General features: G+C 43.1%; 1 protein-coding gene across 1 annotated transcript in view; it reads right to left on the bottom strand.

The window, feature by feature from the left end:
- The window catches only part of OAF (out at first homolog), an 86482-nt gene that overhangs the window by 18129 nt on the left and 53421 nt on the right, over positions 1–14932 (bottom strand). Inside the window, exons 2-3 of the mRNA XM_085645954.1 lie at positions 8241–8375; positions 7824–8004 (exon numbers count right to left, since the gene is read on the bottom strand). Of these exons, the coding sequence (XP_085502080.1) occupies positions 7824–8004; positions 8241–8375 (316 nt within the window). The remainder of the gene's footprint in view (positions 1–7823; positions 8005–8240; positions 8376–14932) is intronic.

Below are 14932 nucleotides of genomic sequence, written 5' to 3'. Positions count from 1 at the left end.
ATTGAGGGAATTTAGAGACTTTGAATTAATAGGGGGCTACAAAATAAACTCTAATAAAACCGAGGTCCTATCCCTCAATGCAGATTTTAATCTTCTACCTCAATGTTTGAGGGCTCAAGCTATTAAACAAGACCCAATTAGATACCTTGGGATATACGTTTCCAGCCATCACCAACAGTTATTTAAACTTAACTATATAAGAATGAAAGACAAAATTAAAAAACTTTTGGATCAATGGCTTTTACTTCCTTTATCATTGATTGGTAGAGTTTCTTTAATCAAAATATCCATACTCCCGTTGCTTACATTTCTTTTTAGTAATGTCCCTATAAAAGTAAATGTCTTTTTTTAAAGAAATGGAAACATTGATGAGAGAATTTGTTTGGGGAAAAAAAACTGCAAGGGTAAAGCCGACTGTAGTGCAATTACCAATCATACAAGGGGGGCTATCTATGCCTCACTTAAAAACTTACTATGAGGCTGCTTTTTTGGACATAGTGGCAGGCCTGATAGGATCTAAATGTAATCGAGATAGTTTTTTTATTGACAAAATGTTACAAGAAATTCATTGTCAAAGTCGAGTATTTTTAAAAACCTCCAAACTTCCTAAAAAACCCAGATACAAGACTTTAAAGGATTATTCTTCTAGACTGCAGTCCATTTTTAAAAAAAACTGGCACCTCGGGCTTGCATTATCTGAGACTAAGAGAATGTACTAGCCTTGGTCTCCAATTTTGGGAAAACCATTTAAAAAACTGGGAAGACTGTGGGCTACAGGAGCTAAGACATTTCGGCATCCAGAATAGGATGATCACTTGGGAAGAGGTAATGACTAGGGCAGAAAATCCCAGGAAACTTGCTTTTTTTATATTTGCAAATTGTTCATCTTTTAAAAAACTATTAATGGCATTTTTGATATTCCCAGTGATCTTCTGGTGGCACTTTATGGGGCCAAAATAAAAGGGGTAGGGAACTGGTACCGATTGCTGCACCACCAGGGATTGAGGCCCATTTGGCCAAAATAGGTCGTGAGACACAATGTACTTTATCTCATAAGGATTGGGAAGCTATATCCTATTTAGGAAGCAAATCCTTGCGTGCAGCCAATTTTAAAAGGATGGCCTTTTTATCACGTTGGCTCTCCTATTTGACCCCGGAAGCTATGCAAAAAAGGTATCCGGAAGTTGAAAATAAATGCTTCAGATGTCAGGCCAATGGAGCAGGTGGGTGGCACCACATTTTTTATACTTGTTCACGGTTAGAACCCTTCTGGATAGCTATATTTGCCGATATAGAATTAGCAATAGGGAAGAGAGTTCAGCCCGAGGTTGAGGCGGTGTTGTTTGGACTATACAAGGGCAGAATATTGTTATCGAAGGCGGAAGAAGCCTTCTTATTTATCTCTTGTATGGTAGCCCGATCCCTAATCCTGCAGAATTGGAAATCTAGTGACGTCTCTTCACATTTAAAGTGGTTTTATAAAATGAAAAGTATTCAGAATTTTGAAGAAGCATATGCTAGACGGGTGGGAGCTATTAAAAACTTTAGTAAGAACTGGAAGTTTTTTGATAATCTTGAAAAACAGAAGGAGGGAAATTAACACGAGATATGGATGATATGACCTAAGTGACTTCCGCTGTTAGACAGACCAGTATTTATTGTGGTTTTTATTGTAGAAGCACTAGCACTTTTCTCTGTTTTTTGCACTTTAGATGCATTAGCACTTTTTCTATTGTATTCGATTCTAGGGTTCTTGCACATTGTCATTATGATGGAAGTATTCCTGATGTCATACGCTGCAATAGATACATTTGTATAGAAAGAATTTCTTTGTTATGAAAAGAATAAGATAATGGATTAATGGTTTTTAAGAATAATGTTTATGCAAATTATGTACCTAATGCTCTGCTCAATAATAAATTTCTTTTTTTTTTTTTTAAAGAAGTGTATGGCATATAATTGAGAACACTTCCTGTTCTAAACTATCATAACAAGATTCATGAAGGGAAACCCCAATATGAAGATCATTTATGTCACTTTTAATGCTGTTCCACTGCCGACAGTGAGGTTGTTTGTGTAACGCCGAGGAGAAATTTGAGTTGTATTCCCTGGTAATACTTACATTTCTTGCGTATTCATTTTCCAAATCTTGATGTCTATTGCATGAATAAACTGAATGAGCTAAAGGTTCCTTGGATCCATTGGCCTCCTAAGTTTAAGGAGATACACACGCTACAAGTGACTTGACTTCAGTTTATAGGGAAGATTCCCCTTTGAGATGCTCAAATGTGCCTTGTTCAGTCGTCAATAACATTTTTGGTTTTTGTTTGCTCCAAAATCTCTCGGTCCTCCTTATGACCCAATAAATTGTAAGAGTCGGAATGCTGTTGACGCATTATTGGCAAATTGGAAAGAAACATTGGTGGTAATAGGGTTCATTTTTTATGTGGACCACTTATTTGAAATTCAGGCCTTTTGCAATTGTCCCTTTTTTTTGTCTACACTGTACATGTTTGTTTAGTTTAATATGGTGAGCACAAATTATTTGTTTGTATAATGTACTGTGATAATATTTTTGTGGCAAATTAAGATTTAATAATAATTTCCATTACTCAATTTTGTTGTTGTTGTGGGCACTTGTTTATTTGTAGTGTAATATCTCTGATACAATTTCTTCTGGAACCGTTATGGCTCGTAGATATATATACGTTCACAGAGTAGCTCCCACTCATGGTCTTCCAGGGAGAGATGACGGATGTCAACCACTCACACACAGAGGGAGCCTGCAAGACTCCTGTGAAGGCCATCAGTCACTATGCCCATGCCTACAGGCGAATCATTTTTTAAGATGGTGTTCGTGACCCAATATTGCTCTATTTGTTTGACTTATGTGAAGGTCGTCAGTCATTATGTCCATTTGTATATGTAATAGCTAGCCCTGGTGATGTCTGACAAAATCTGAAGGCTGCTCCCTTAGATGGAAGGGAGAAAGACCTTCGGAGAAAGGCTACTCACACACAGCTTGAGCACATTTAGATGCAGAAACAGCTATGACCTGGACCAAACTTCGTACATCATCACATCACCCAGGTGATCACCCAAGCCCAACGAGGAGACATCTGTGCCCACGGTAGCCTGAGTCTGCAGAGAGTGGAATGGATGACCCTGTGGAAGATTGGTCCATTCCCCAGTGCATATCCTGAAGAACCGACTGGAAGATCTGCACCGGAGTGGAGACTAGATTGGAGTTGCAGTCACTGCCTTCTCCGACACAACTGGATGGCCATCATTTGCCATCCGGTGTGAGGCACTAACAGGGTGCACACAGTGATGAAGCCAAGCAGGCCCAAGGGCTGCGGAATCTGGATTCGAGCTTAAGTCGGGCACATCTGAATCTCTGCTTGAATATCAACAAACCTCTAAGAAGGAGGATACGCCTCAATATGAGTTGTGTCAAACAACTCTCTAATAAAATTTAGCAACCGTGTGGGAGTATGGCAAGACCTCTGGGTATTAATAGTAAAGCCATGGTCATAAAGAAGAGCAGGCTTCTACCGGAGATAACCCTGGACCAGAGTCAAGGACTTGAACAGTAACTTGTCCAGGTACAGAAATGCATGGCCTTCCGACACATACATCGAAGCTGCAAACCGTGCCAGCACCTTCATAAAGATGTGTGGGTTTGTAGTCAGTCTGGGTGGGAGGACAAAAAACTGAAAGTGTTGTGATCTCACCCTGAACCTCAAACAGACACGGGTGAGGGAAGAACTGGAAGATACAATTAGCCATTTTGGTGGTCCAGGAACATTGAGCAATCTCCCAAGTTCAAGGTCAGCAGAACCTAACCCAAGGACAGCATCTTCAACTTTTTCTTCTGGAGGAAGAGGTTCACAAGGCAGAGTTCAAGGACAGTCCTGTCCTTTATGGGAACAAGAAGTGAAGGGAGTAAAGCGTCCTCTAACACACGGCCAAAAGGGTAATACATTTCCAAATTTGTTTGTAAGGCCAAAAGTATTTTGCAAGCCCAAGTAGATGCCACTTTCAGTACTGTAAAAGGGGGAGGGGTGACCAGCTGTCCTCTGCATGTCCTCTGTCCTTATCCCCCATTGTCAAGGCATCTGAATCAAAAATCTCCTCCAAATGTGCGAGCTTTTGAGATGTAGTCATAATATGGTTCATAGTTAAAATTAGCTTCCACCTTCTCCTTTGCCGCAGTTGAAATTTTCTCCCAAAGTCTCCTTGTCCATTGGTGTCATGATCATCAACTGTAAAATTGGCAACAAAGAATGATCTGAGCACATGGGGATAACACCTAGGCCAGTTTTGCCCTCATCATAGGTGCCAGGGCCAAAGCTAATGCCCATGGAGGCGCATTAACAAGAGGCATCAGAGTCAAAGCCACCAGGGTCGCCAAGCCCACTGCAATGGACCACCTCTTGAGGAATAGCCCAGAGCAGTGCTTCCCAAACTTTAGAACCTAAACCAAATTTTTAGAACACCAAACGTTCACGACACGAGGCAGGAGATTTGTTAATGTAACTAAAGTACTATGCGGTAGCACACTGTCATTTACAGGCAGCATATTTACCATTGAAATGGCCCTAAATTTGGACAGATGTACAGTTTTACTGATAAAACAATCATTAAATATATATAATTTGTGCATCACCTAATAAAGTTCCTCTAGATTTTAATAGGATCAAAAAAGATCCTATTAAAATCTTTGTTTCCATCACACTTCAGAATTACTCACAAGGGGATCAACGTACCTACAAATTAATGGTACTTTGGCGGGGTGGGGTGGTAAGGGAGGGTAAAAACCAGGGGATCTGGTCTAGTATATAAATGAAAAAGGGTGTAAATGTGGGTGGGGGCTTAGAGGCTTCTGTTGGACTTCTAACAATAAAACAAGGGCTAAAAATATTGTATGTACGAAGTGTGAAATGTCTGCACAACTATAAAGATGTTTGCTCTCCAATTGCGGTCAATCTATTTAGAATGGGTGTGGTCTGCAGAAGCGGTTCTTAACCTTTTGACTTCTGTGGACTGCCACAATGCATCACTAGTAAAATATGTGGACCCCAGCCTACGTAATTTCTACGATTTGAAACACAAAGGATACAAAGAAATACAGAAATGATTAAATGTTTATTTACTCACGAGCAAAGGGAACACAGAAAGCAAACATTTAATTTTAATGGAAAGGTTAGATCTTTTTAATATGCGGTTTTATTTCTAAAAGACAAAGTAATATGCTCGGCTCCAGTATATAACTGCCTTTTTTGCTCTTAAAGCTATTTTTGTCAGCACACACCAAAGTTTCAATTGAGGTCACCAATGTCCATACCAGATTCTGTTTACTGTACTTGTGCTGCTCCCACAATTCAAGGTAAGAATAACAAATTAATTTGTATCCTCCAATTTCAAATTTCTTCACATTTACAGAGTGTTGAATTTTTCAGTTTTATATTTCTCTTTTTTACTTATACACATTTTACTAATCTGCTAACAATATTTCATTTTCTAAATAGATGTGGACCCCTGGAGGAAGCAATGCGGACCGTAGATTAAGACCGCAGGCAAGGAGCATGAATGTGAGGACAAACTCTTGGCTCCAATGCGGTCACCTACTGGCTGCATTCCATGCCACCTCAACAGCCACTTGCGCCAAGACCAAGAATTCATCAAGCTGTGCAAATCAGGTAGATAAAAAGTGCGTTAAGCCTCCATTAAGTGGTATTCGGCTTACTGCCTGGACGAACGCCTCCTAGTAGCAGCGTGCCAGCCAACAGATCCTGTAATCCTTTGGCATTTCAGGAATACTTGTAATCTTTCAAAAACATTTCCGGAGGCTGAAAAAGCATCTCTGCTGGGAGCAGAGTCCACGTTGTCACGGCTCCGGGTACAAACAAAGTGCCTCTTTCTTTGGGAGGAACGAGAGGAGACCAAGTTAACATTGGAGATTGAAATCGTCTCTAGAAAAGGCCTCTGCCCTGCCTCTAAAGTAACCAGATCTGCTCTCAAACCACATTTTACCCTACAGGGAGCCGTTAACATAGCTCAGTGGGTTGAATGCCCACTGAAATACATTTTGCGTAACCATGCAGAACAAAGATAGAAACATAGGGCCATGAATTAGGCTTTCATTCTTCCAGCGTAAAATAAATAAAATAAGGGCCACAGAGTTAGGTTGCACGAAAATATGTTATTTTGACACCAGAGGAAAAGATGGCTGAATTAAGCTGCAGTCTGTGAACAACAGCATGTGACCTGTGGATCACCACGTTAAACTGTGCCACAGCCTGCTCAGTCCCAAACTCATCTAAGTTTTATAAATTAAGTACCATTAAAATGGGTTATAACATTTATTGATTGAAGCGCTATGAAATGACAAATCCAAAGGCACAAGCGGTAGTTAGAAAAGGAAAATGTTACTTACCCTGTAAGCATCTGTTTGTGGCATCTAGTGCTTTAGATTCACATGATGTGCATAATCCTGCAATCAAGTGTTGGGCTGGGATGTGTACAACTTGTTTTTGTTTGAAGAGGTCTTTTTGAGTCATGAGGTATAGTGATGCCCTCAATCTCTGGTAATGCGCACAGGTGTCGGCTCCATTGTTAAGATTGTTTTTCCACACGGAGCATGAGGATGTAGATGGAGCATACAGATACAGAAAAGATGACCATGCAAAGTAAAGATGAAAAGATAACCCCATCTGCAACAACCCCGGAGACCTGGAGGAGGGTGGACGCATGTGAATCTATAACATTACATGCCAAGAACAGATGCTTACAGGGTAAGTAACATTTTCAGTTTGTGGCATGTGGCTTCTTTGCATCGATCTCAAAAATGTAATGTCACGTTTGTACCTCAAAGCATTTTATGAGAGTGCAAGTTGATTGAGCTATTAGAGCAACAATGTTCATATTGGTCCAGGATTGTCACAGATGAGCAAGATTTCCAGGATGATCACTCACACTAAATATACATATGGAGAATCTAAATGGAATTAATTTAAACCGCTGTAGGTGACCATGAGAATCTGCTGGACTATGCTGAGCTCTTCCTAACCGAGTTATTAAAATTATCCCTTATATCTCCACAAGCAATATTTTTCCAAGTTCAGACAGGTGTTTACATCAAAATAGCATGCATGAAATTGAACAAATAAAACTATAAGGATTCTTTAATCCACTGAAGAAAAAAGAAATGAACATTTGCGTCTTTTCCAAAATGTACACAAGATATAATAAAAGAGATTTTGATACACAGGTCAAATTTAAAAATAAAATACAATTACAACTTTGATAGAGAGTGAAATTGTTTACTGAAGCAGTTAATCTATTCTGCACTTCCAAAAAAGTAAGTCGAGAATGAAAAGATATGACTTTCTTTACGGTCCCAAAGCAATCATTATTGACGAAAAGTCTTCCTTTCTCCACAAATATAGGATTGGAAGAAAGGGTTTATAAAGCCCAATTTTGTTGCACATATTTAGTGTGGAGAAAAAACAGTTGCTCATTCCATGAATATTTTTCATCCAAACTGATAAGCCAGAGGTAAAGTTTGAGGTTTTCATCAATCTCTAGTAACCATGTGAATCTTCTATGAACAGTGTGTGGTTTCTTGGATGTACTTGTTGATGAGTGGATCCCAATGTATAAAGGCGGCGGGCATAAAGAACATTAAGGAATGCGCAATGTGTGCAGACTCAACAAGCACTCTCTCTCTCCACCAGCACATGCCCCCAAACTGTGCTGCTCGCTCGCGTCACCAGTACACAAATGCATCATGGCCGCGCGCCACGGTGGCACTTCCTTACCTCGCTCCAACCAAAAGCTGACGTCCTCCTTGCGGGTGTAAATGGCCTCCTGTGCCTCGGAGCAGATGTTGTGGATATGAGGACTGAGCTGCAGCGCCTTGCTGAGGTTCACGGCCACCTCCATGTCGAGGCTCTCCAGCCCCCTCAGCTCCTCGGCCTGGCGAACGGTGCGTGGGTTCTTCTGTGGAGAGATGGCACACACGAATCAGCACAAGTAGTTCACAGACCAGAATGAATACTGAATTGCTTGACATGACCACTCCGAGTCCTGCCCTGTAGTCGGGAGTAACTCTCCCACATGACCAGGTACCTCAGGTCACACCCCGCAGCCCCCTCCTTTTACAGCAACTCGCTGTGTGTCACGTGCGGTCTCCGTCCAGGGAGGCTTGGAGACGGCTCGCGCATGGACCTGCTCACCTGCCTCAGCTTGGCCATGGAGTCGCTGGGGATGATCTCATTCCGGTGCAGTCTCGTGACAAAGCAGAGCGCCTGGAACTGGCTCTGGCCCCTCTCCAGCTCCCCCAGGATCAAGGTCCGGAAAATCTTCACTTCCTAAACAGATAAAAAGCAACAGGGCTCGAGTTAGAATCCCTGGCCAGGCACGTAAGAAAACCCTCTCCAATTGTTTTCGAAAACTCCCAGCGCTCCAATGAGCTCAGCTGGCTTCTCTCACAACGAGGTAACCCCGCGTGGCAGAACACTTACGTCACTGCCTTTGAGAGCACCAGAAATGTGAGACGCTAGCTCTGCTTCCAGACAGTGAGCAATACATACCAGTGGCGTGGCGTTGTGCTTCACTAGTGCACCACACGTCTCAGTAAGTGAGCATTGTCCCCATCACTTCATCACAGTCTTTAAGATCACATCACACCAACCAGTTTCCTACGCGCCCTTTCCAGTTCGACACACGCGCCATTCAGCTCACCTCACCCTAAGGCAGTTTACCACACATGCCTGTAAGCACCAACAATCCTGGCACTAAGCTCACACGAGCAAGTTCCCACAAGGCTTGCGCGCATACTGTGGCCCGCAACTCCACCCTACAGCATGCCAATATGTGTGCACTGTTCCTGCCAGTTGATCGCACAAGAGTGAGCTCACGTCACACCCTGACAGTTTACTACAGAGAGCTAACAACTGTGCCCTGCTAGTACACCACACATGTCCTTAAGTGTGCAATGTTCCCGTCAGTTCCACACACTAATCGTGCACACAACACACGCTGCCCACTTACTGCATACTCATGTGAACCCTTTGCATCTGCCAACATTTTGGAACAGTAAGGTGGGAGCTTTTAAAAAAATAATAGGGAAAACGTATTTCTCCCATTAACGTATGTTGCCACCTTCATCGGGTCTGTTGGCATGTATGGGACTTGCAAGTATGCTGCTGCAGGATCGGATATCAGAAATGCAAATAAATGTTTTTTCATTACCTGTCAGGAGCACAGAGAAATGCTATGGCAGACAGATAAAGTGTGACAAAAACGCTGTGCACTTGCCTGCAGGAGCAGGTTACTGGCAATGCAGACCAGTTCTTGCAGTCTGAAGCCCGCCGAGGAATCGGGTTTTTGCATGCAAGAATCGGGAGGCATGAACTAGCCTTGAAATCGGTAGACTCCTGCCTGAATCGGGAGGGTTGGCATGTATTCTCCCTTAGCAGTTCACCACACATGCCAGTGAGTGCCCACAAACGTACTACGAACGCAGGTCAGAAAGATTTTGGGGCGGGGAGGAAAAGCTTTAGATTTTCCAATAATGGCGCTGGCATATAATGTTAAAATACATTATACGACAAGTAAGGAAAACAAATGCGGGTTGGTAGGGGAACTAAGTGAGAGGAAACACATTGTGTAAAATACCCAACATTGTTGAAGACTTTCAAAACAGAGGGAAAAGTGTGTGTGTGCATTTTTGTGTGTGTAAAAATTGCTGTTGAAGTCAGACAAATGTATTTTTTGCTAAATATTGTCTATTAGGGAGGTGGAACAGCCCAAACACCCCATTGAAGCTACACCCATGCCAGTCAATGCACATTGTCTCGGTCGGGACATCACACATCTGTTCAGTTATTGATTCATTCCACTGACCTTACAACACATCATGTCAGTGTGCATAACTCAGTCAGTGAGTTCACGCAGAGCTCTATAATTCCCCGTACAAGCTAGAGAGCAGATCTCTTCCTCAGGAAGTCAAGTTAGTGGGCTATGCTGTGCCTCTAGTTAACCACACATGCCAGTAAGAGCACAATGGGCCCATCAGTTCATCAACTACTACCAGTGAACTCATGTCACACGGTGTCAGTTCACTACTCACACCTATGAGCTCGCAGCACACCATATCTGGTCCCAACACTTAGTAGTAACACCACATAAATCCCTGACAGCTACTTAAAAGTTCGGCATGCTACAATGTTGCCCTTGCAGCAAAAATACGGTTTGAAATTTTACAAATATGTAGGACTGCAAAAATGCTCTTTTATACGTCGCCTACTTTTTGTAAATAGCCTGTTTCCACACTGCATTTCACACCTAAAATTTTATTTTTTATTTGAGGAGTATCCATCCCCAGACAGCTTATTTTTTTATAACGTTTATTATCGCATGAACATGACCCTTGAGGGTATCAGAGTGTTTGACAGTCCTTAATGAGATAGGGAATATAAAGAACAACATTATCATCAAGGGGGGAACAAGTTAGGATAGAAGCCTCCAAGAGGGACTACAACAGGGTCCAAGGCATACAAAAACCCTGAATCAAAAAATAATAAAAAGAAAATTAAAAAATGCGAGGGATAAGCTTTCGTGTGAGAATAAGTGGACACATAGTGCTCAGGAGTGGAGATCATGGATGCTATAGTAGAAATGTGTTCATTACTATCACTATAACTTCTTTCTTGAAAGAAGCAGTTTAGTGGTACAGTCTGATTTCAGGGGCTAGGGCGTTCCAGATTCTTGGTGCAGTACCTGAGAATGCTATATTAAATGTTTTCTTTTTTTAGAAATGTGGTGGTTTCCGTAGTAGGGTGCTATTGCCTCTAGAAGCTCTGCATACACCTGCCAACAACGCACAGTTTTGTGCCAGCTATCTTGGGGTGTTGAAGTGTAAAGTTTACATTAAAGAAAACTTCCCCTTAAATTACAGCCGATTGTCGCAATAGTTTTCTTCCAGTGGTAGAGAAAAAAAACTATAGTATTACCTACACAGTCTAAAAAGCCAATCTTCTAGCAGTTGGCTGGCCAGCAAGACCTTCAGCTCCACCGGTTAGCCCATAAAACGTTTAGATTCAATGTTGATTCAATGTTACACCAGACTGGAAGTAAGTATGTATGTATATATGTATGTATGTATGTATCTACCCATCTATCTCCCAGGACGGCAGCAACCTATTAAAACCAATGCACATTTCACTCCTTCCTGAATGAATGAAGTGAGTTTTGTCATGCGCAGACTTAGCCCAATGGGCGTCAAGGCGCCTAAATCAAATAGTGCAGCTCGCAGATCAAATCAGTAATCTCTTAATGGTAAGCCTTGATAAAATACCACGTCTTAAGGGCCTTTTTAAACAAATCAATTGAGCGAAGGATTTTAACCTCAATTGGAAGAGAATTCCAGAGCTTAGGAGCAGCAACAGAAAAAGCTCTTACTCCCCATCTAGCTAGTCTTGTGCGAGGCACTACCAATTGAGATAAACTAGCAGATCGAAGAGATCTAGTGGGGATGTAGCGAGTAAGCAAAGACCCGAGTGCATCATCAGGGCCAGCCACTAGGGCTCTGTATGTAAGGCAAAGAATCTTAAAAGAGATTCTATACTGAACAGGGAGCCAATGAAGATCTCTCCTAGCAGTCGTGGCTGAGGATGTCAAAGGAAGGGCCAAAACAAAACGTGCTGCAGCATTCTGCACAATTTGCAGTCGATGGATAAGGCCTTTGTTGGACTCCACATATAAGGAGTTACAATAATCAAGCCTGGAGCCCACAAGGGCGACTGCAATCTGCTTCCGGGCATGAGGTGAGAGATAATCACGGATCCTATTTAGAATCCTGATAACACCCCAGCAAGTGGCCATTGTCCTATTTACTTGGGGCATCATAGAGAGTGAGGTGTCAAAAACCACGCCGAGATTCCTGGCTGATTGGGAGGGGGTGGGGCACATACCGAGGGATGAGGGCCACCACTCATCCGACCAAACGTCTTGGTCTTTCCCGAAGACCAGGACCTCTGTTTTATCACCATTTAACTTTAGGGAGTTGATGATCATCCAGTCTGCTACCAGCTGCATACAAGACCTAAAGCTAATGGCGGATGTATGGACAGAGGAATGGGCCAGTGACACCATGATCTGGGTGTCGTCGGCGTAGGACACCACCTCCATCCCCTGCGATTTTACTAGTCTAGCAAGGGGGGCCACATAGATGTTAAACAGGGTCGGACTCAAAGCCGACCCCTGTGGCACCCCACATTGCAATGACTTGGCAGGGGAGAGAAAGTTTCCGAGCTTCACTCTCTGTTCTCTACCCAGAAGAAAGGAGTTGAGAAGATTCAAGGCCGATCCAGTAACCCCTGCCTCCCTAAGCCGAGATGTTAAGATGGCGGGAGACAGGGTATCAAATGCGGCTGTAAGATCTAAAAGGACCAATATTGTGGTTTGGCCACAATCTACTTTGCGTCGAATGTTGTCTACAACAACGGTGAGTGCGGATTCAGTACTATGGTACTTTCTGAATCCGTGCTGTGTGTTATCAAGATACTCACTGGTCTCAAGAAAGATAGAAAGGTGGGAATTGAGATGGGCCTCCAATATTTTTGCAGGGGCAGGAAGTAGGGAGATAGGCCTAAAATTTTTGAGGAGACCAGGATCCAAAGAAGGCTTCTTAAGGAGAGGCTTCACAATAGCCCTCTTCCAGACAGATGGAAAAGAACCCTGAAATAAAGCCCTATTCATAACTTCCAGCATGAGAGGAAGAATGCTATTTCTACATTCCTTCAATATTTTTAGCGGTAGCGGGTCCATAGGGGAGGAAGATTTAGTCCTATCCAGTAGGAGATTCAATCCTTCCAAGGACAAAGAGGGAAATTGCGTGAGTGATTTGGAAGGTCCTTCACCCAAAGTTTCCAAGCCAGCTATAACAGAAGGAATGTCCTTATCCAGAGAGTGGCATTGGATTTCTAGGGCAATATGAATATCCGAGAATTTACTATAGAAGAAGTCAGAGATGTTATTACAGAGAACCTGAGAGCTGACTACCGGATCAGGAAGCTGAAGAGAGCAGAGTGAGTCAGCAATCTTAAAAAGTTCTCCAGATGAAGTTAGGGAACTTGTAAGACTGGAGAAATACTCCTCCTTTTCCACCACAACTCTCAATTTATAGTCCCGTAGAGCAGATTTATGAGCCTCTCGATCTTTCGAATCCCAGGATTTCCTCCAACATCTCTCGCTACTCCTACATCTCTGCCTGAGAAGTCTCAGATGTTCAGAAAACCAAGGTGCTGTAGGTTTCTGTCGAGCTACATATCGAAGGGAGGCGGGGGCAAGCTTTTCCACTACGTTAATAGTAGCATCCATAAGTTCTTGAGCTGCCTCATCCGCATCCTTCAAGGAAAAAGATTCGGAGATCCGGATATTAGAAACAATAGTATCATCAGTGATGTTTCTAAAATTTCTCCTAGGAATAAATGGAGTGTCGATACGATTAGCTAAGGACAGAGTGGGGAGAGCAAGTTCAAATGGTACTGCAAGATGATCTGTCCAAGTCAAAGGCAGAGGCAGACCAACAGATATCCTAGGATCACTAGTAAATATTCCATCAAGAATATGGCCTGCAATATGTGTTGGACTGTTCACCAACTGAACGAGATCACAAGCTCCAAGTGACTCGATTAATGTCAGGGTATCCTTTGAGTTGATTTCATCGAGATGGAAATTGAAATCGCCCAAGATGGAAAGATCAGGTTTTCCAAAATAGGGTTCTAGGATTCTAATGAGATCTGAGGAAAAACTAGCCCTAGGGCCGGGTGGCCTATAGATAAGTATCCCAGTGAAAGAAACAGAGGGGGTACAAAGAATGCAAAAATAAAGTGCCTCAAAACAATCTCCAGGCATTGATAGAGATTTAACAGTGCAAGAGAAAGAGGATTTAAACAGAACAGCTATTCCTCCACCTCTACGCAGAACTCTATCCTGCCTATGGAGAGAGTAGCACTCAGGGATGGCCAAAAGTAGATCATGTCCGGAAGAATCCGAAGCCCAGGTCTCCGTGATAAAAACCCAGTCGGGCTGTCTATTTTCCACAAATTCGTGGAAGACAATATTGTGCTTGATCAACGATCGGGTGTTGATTAAAAAGCCATTTTTAGGCTGCAAAACGGACAGGCGCCCTGAACGCGGATGAGATTTAATACCACTAGGAGCAGGGCACCGAAAAGGAGCCCTGCATGTCATGCATCGCTGGGAGTATAAGATACCTTCAGGAGAGAAACGATGAGAACATCGCTGCGCTGGTGGTTTGTATGTCAGAAGTTCCGACGAAGAGTATTGCCTAGGTACTCCCTGCAGAGGAAAGGAAGTTCTCACCGGGTCACGTCCGCCCTGCAGCACGTCCTCAGCGCGGACGGGCGCAGACGGGCTGAACTCAGGCGTAACTCCGGCGGAAGTCCGGCAATTCCGCTGCGCGATGACGCTGCGCATGGGCATGGCTGCTATTTATGCAGGTCGCGCCTCCTAAATGAGGACTAGACCACAGAGTATCTCCCCCCTCACCTAATATGGCCGCCAATCGAGACATTGGCGAGGGACCCGCGAAGTGCGGTGATTTCAAATTATCGTGCAGGTTAGGAGGACAGCAAGCAGGTATGCGTGTCCGGCGGGGTTTAAAAACAGGGGCAAAATGGTATTAACCAAGATTAACCTAAATGACAAAACGGGAATATGTTTAAAAATCAGCAAGAGCTAGCCAAAAAGCAGAGCACTGCAAAGAAATGCGCAAGGGTGAATAGGAGCTCGCTAGTAAATTGCCTGCTATTTATGCAGGTCGCGCCTCCTAAATGAGGACTAGACCACAGAGTATCTCCCCCCTCACCTAATATGGCCGCCAATCGAGACAGTGGCG

This window comes from Triturus cristatus, chromosome 3_1 (assembly GCF_964204655.1).
Source record: "Triturus cristatus chromosome 3_1, aTriCri1.1, whole genome shotgun sequence".
In the NCBI taxonomy this organism is placed as follows: domain Eukaryota; kingdom Metazoa; phylum Chordata; class Amphibia; order Caudata; family Salamandridae; genus Triturus; species Triturus cristatus.
This window is presented reverse-complemented; position numbering and strand designations above follow the sequence as displayed.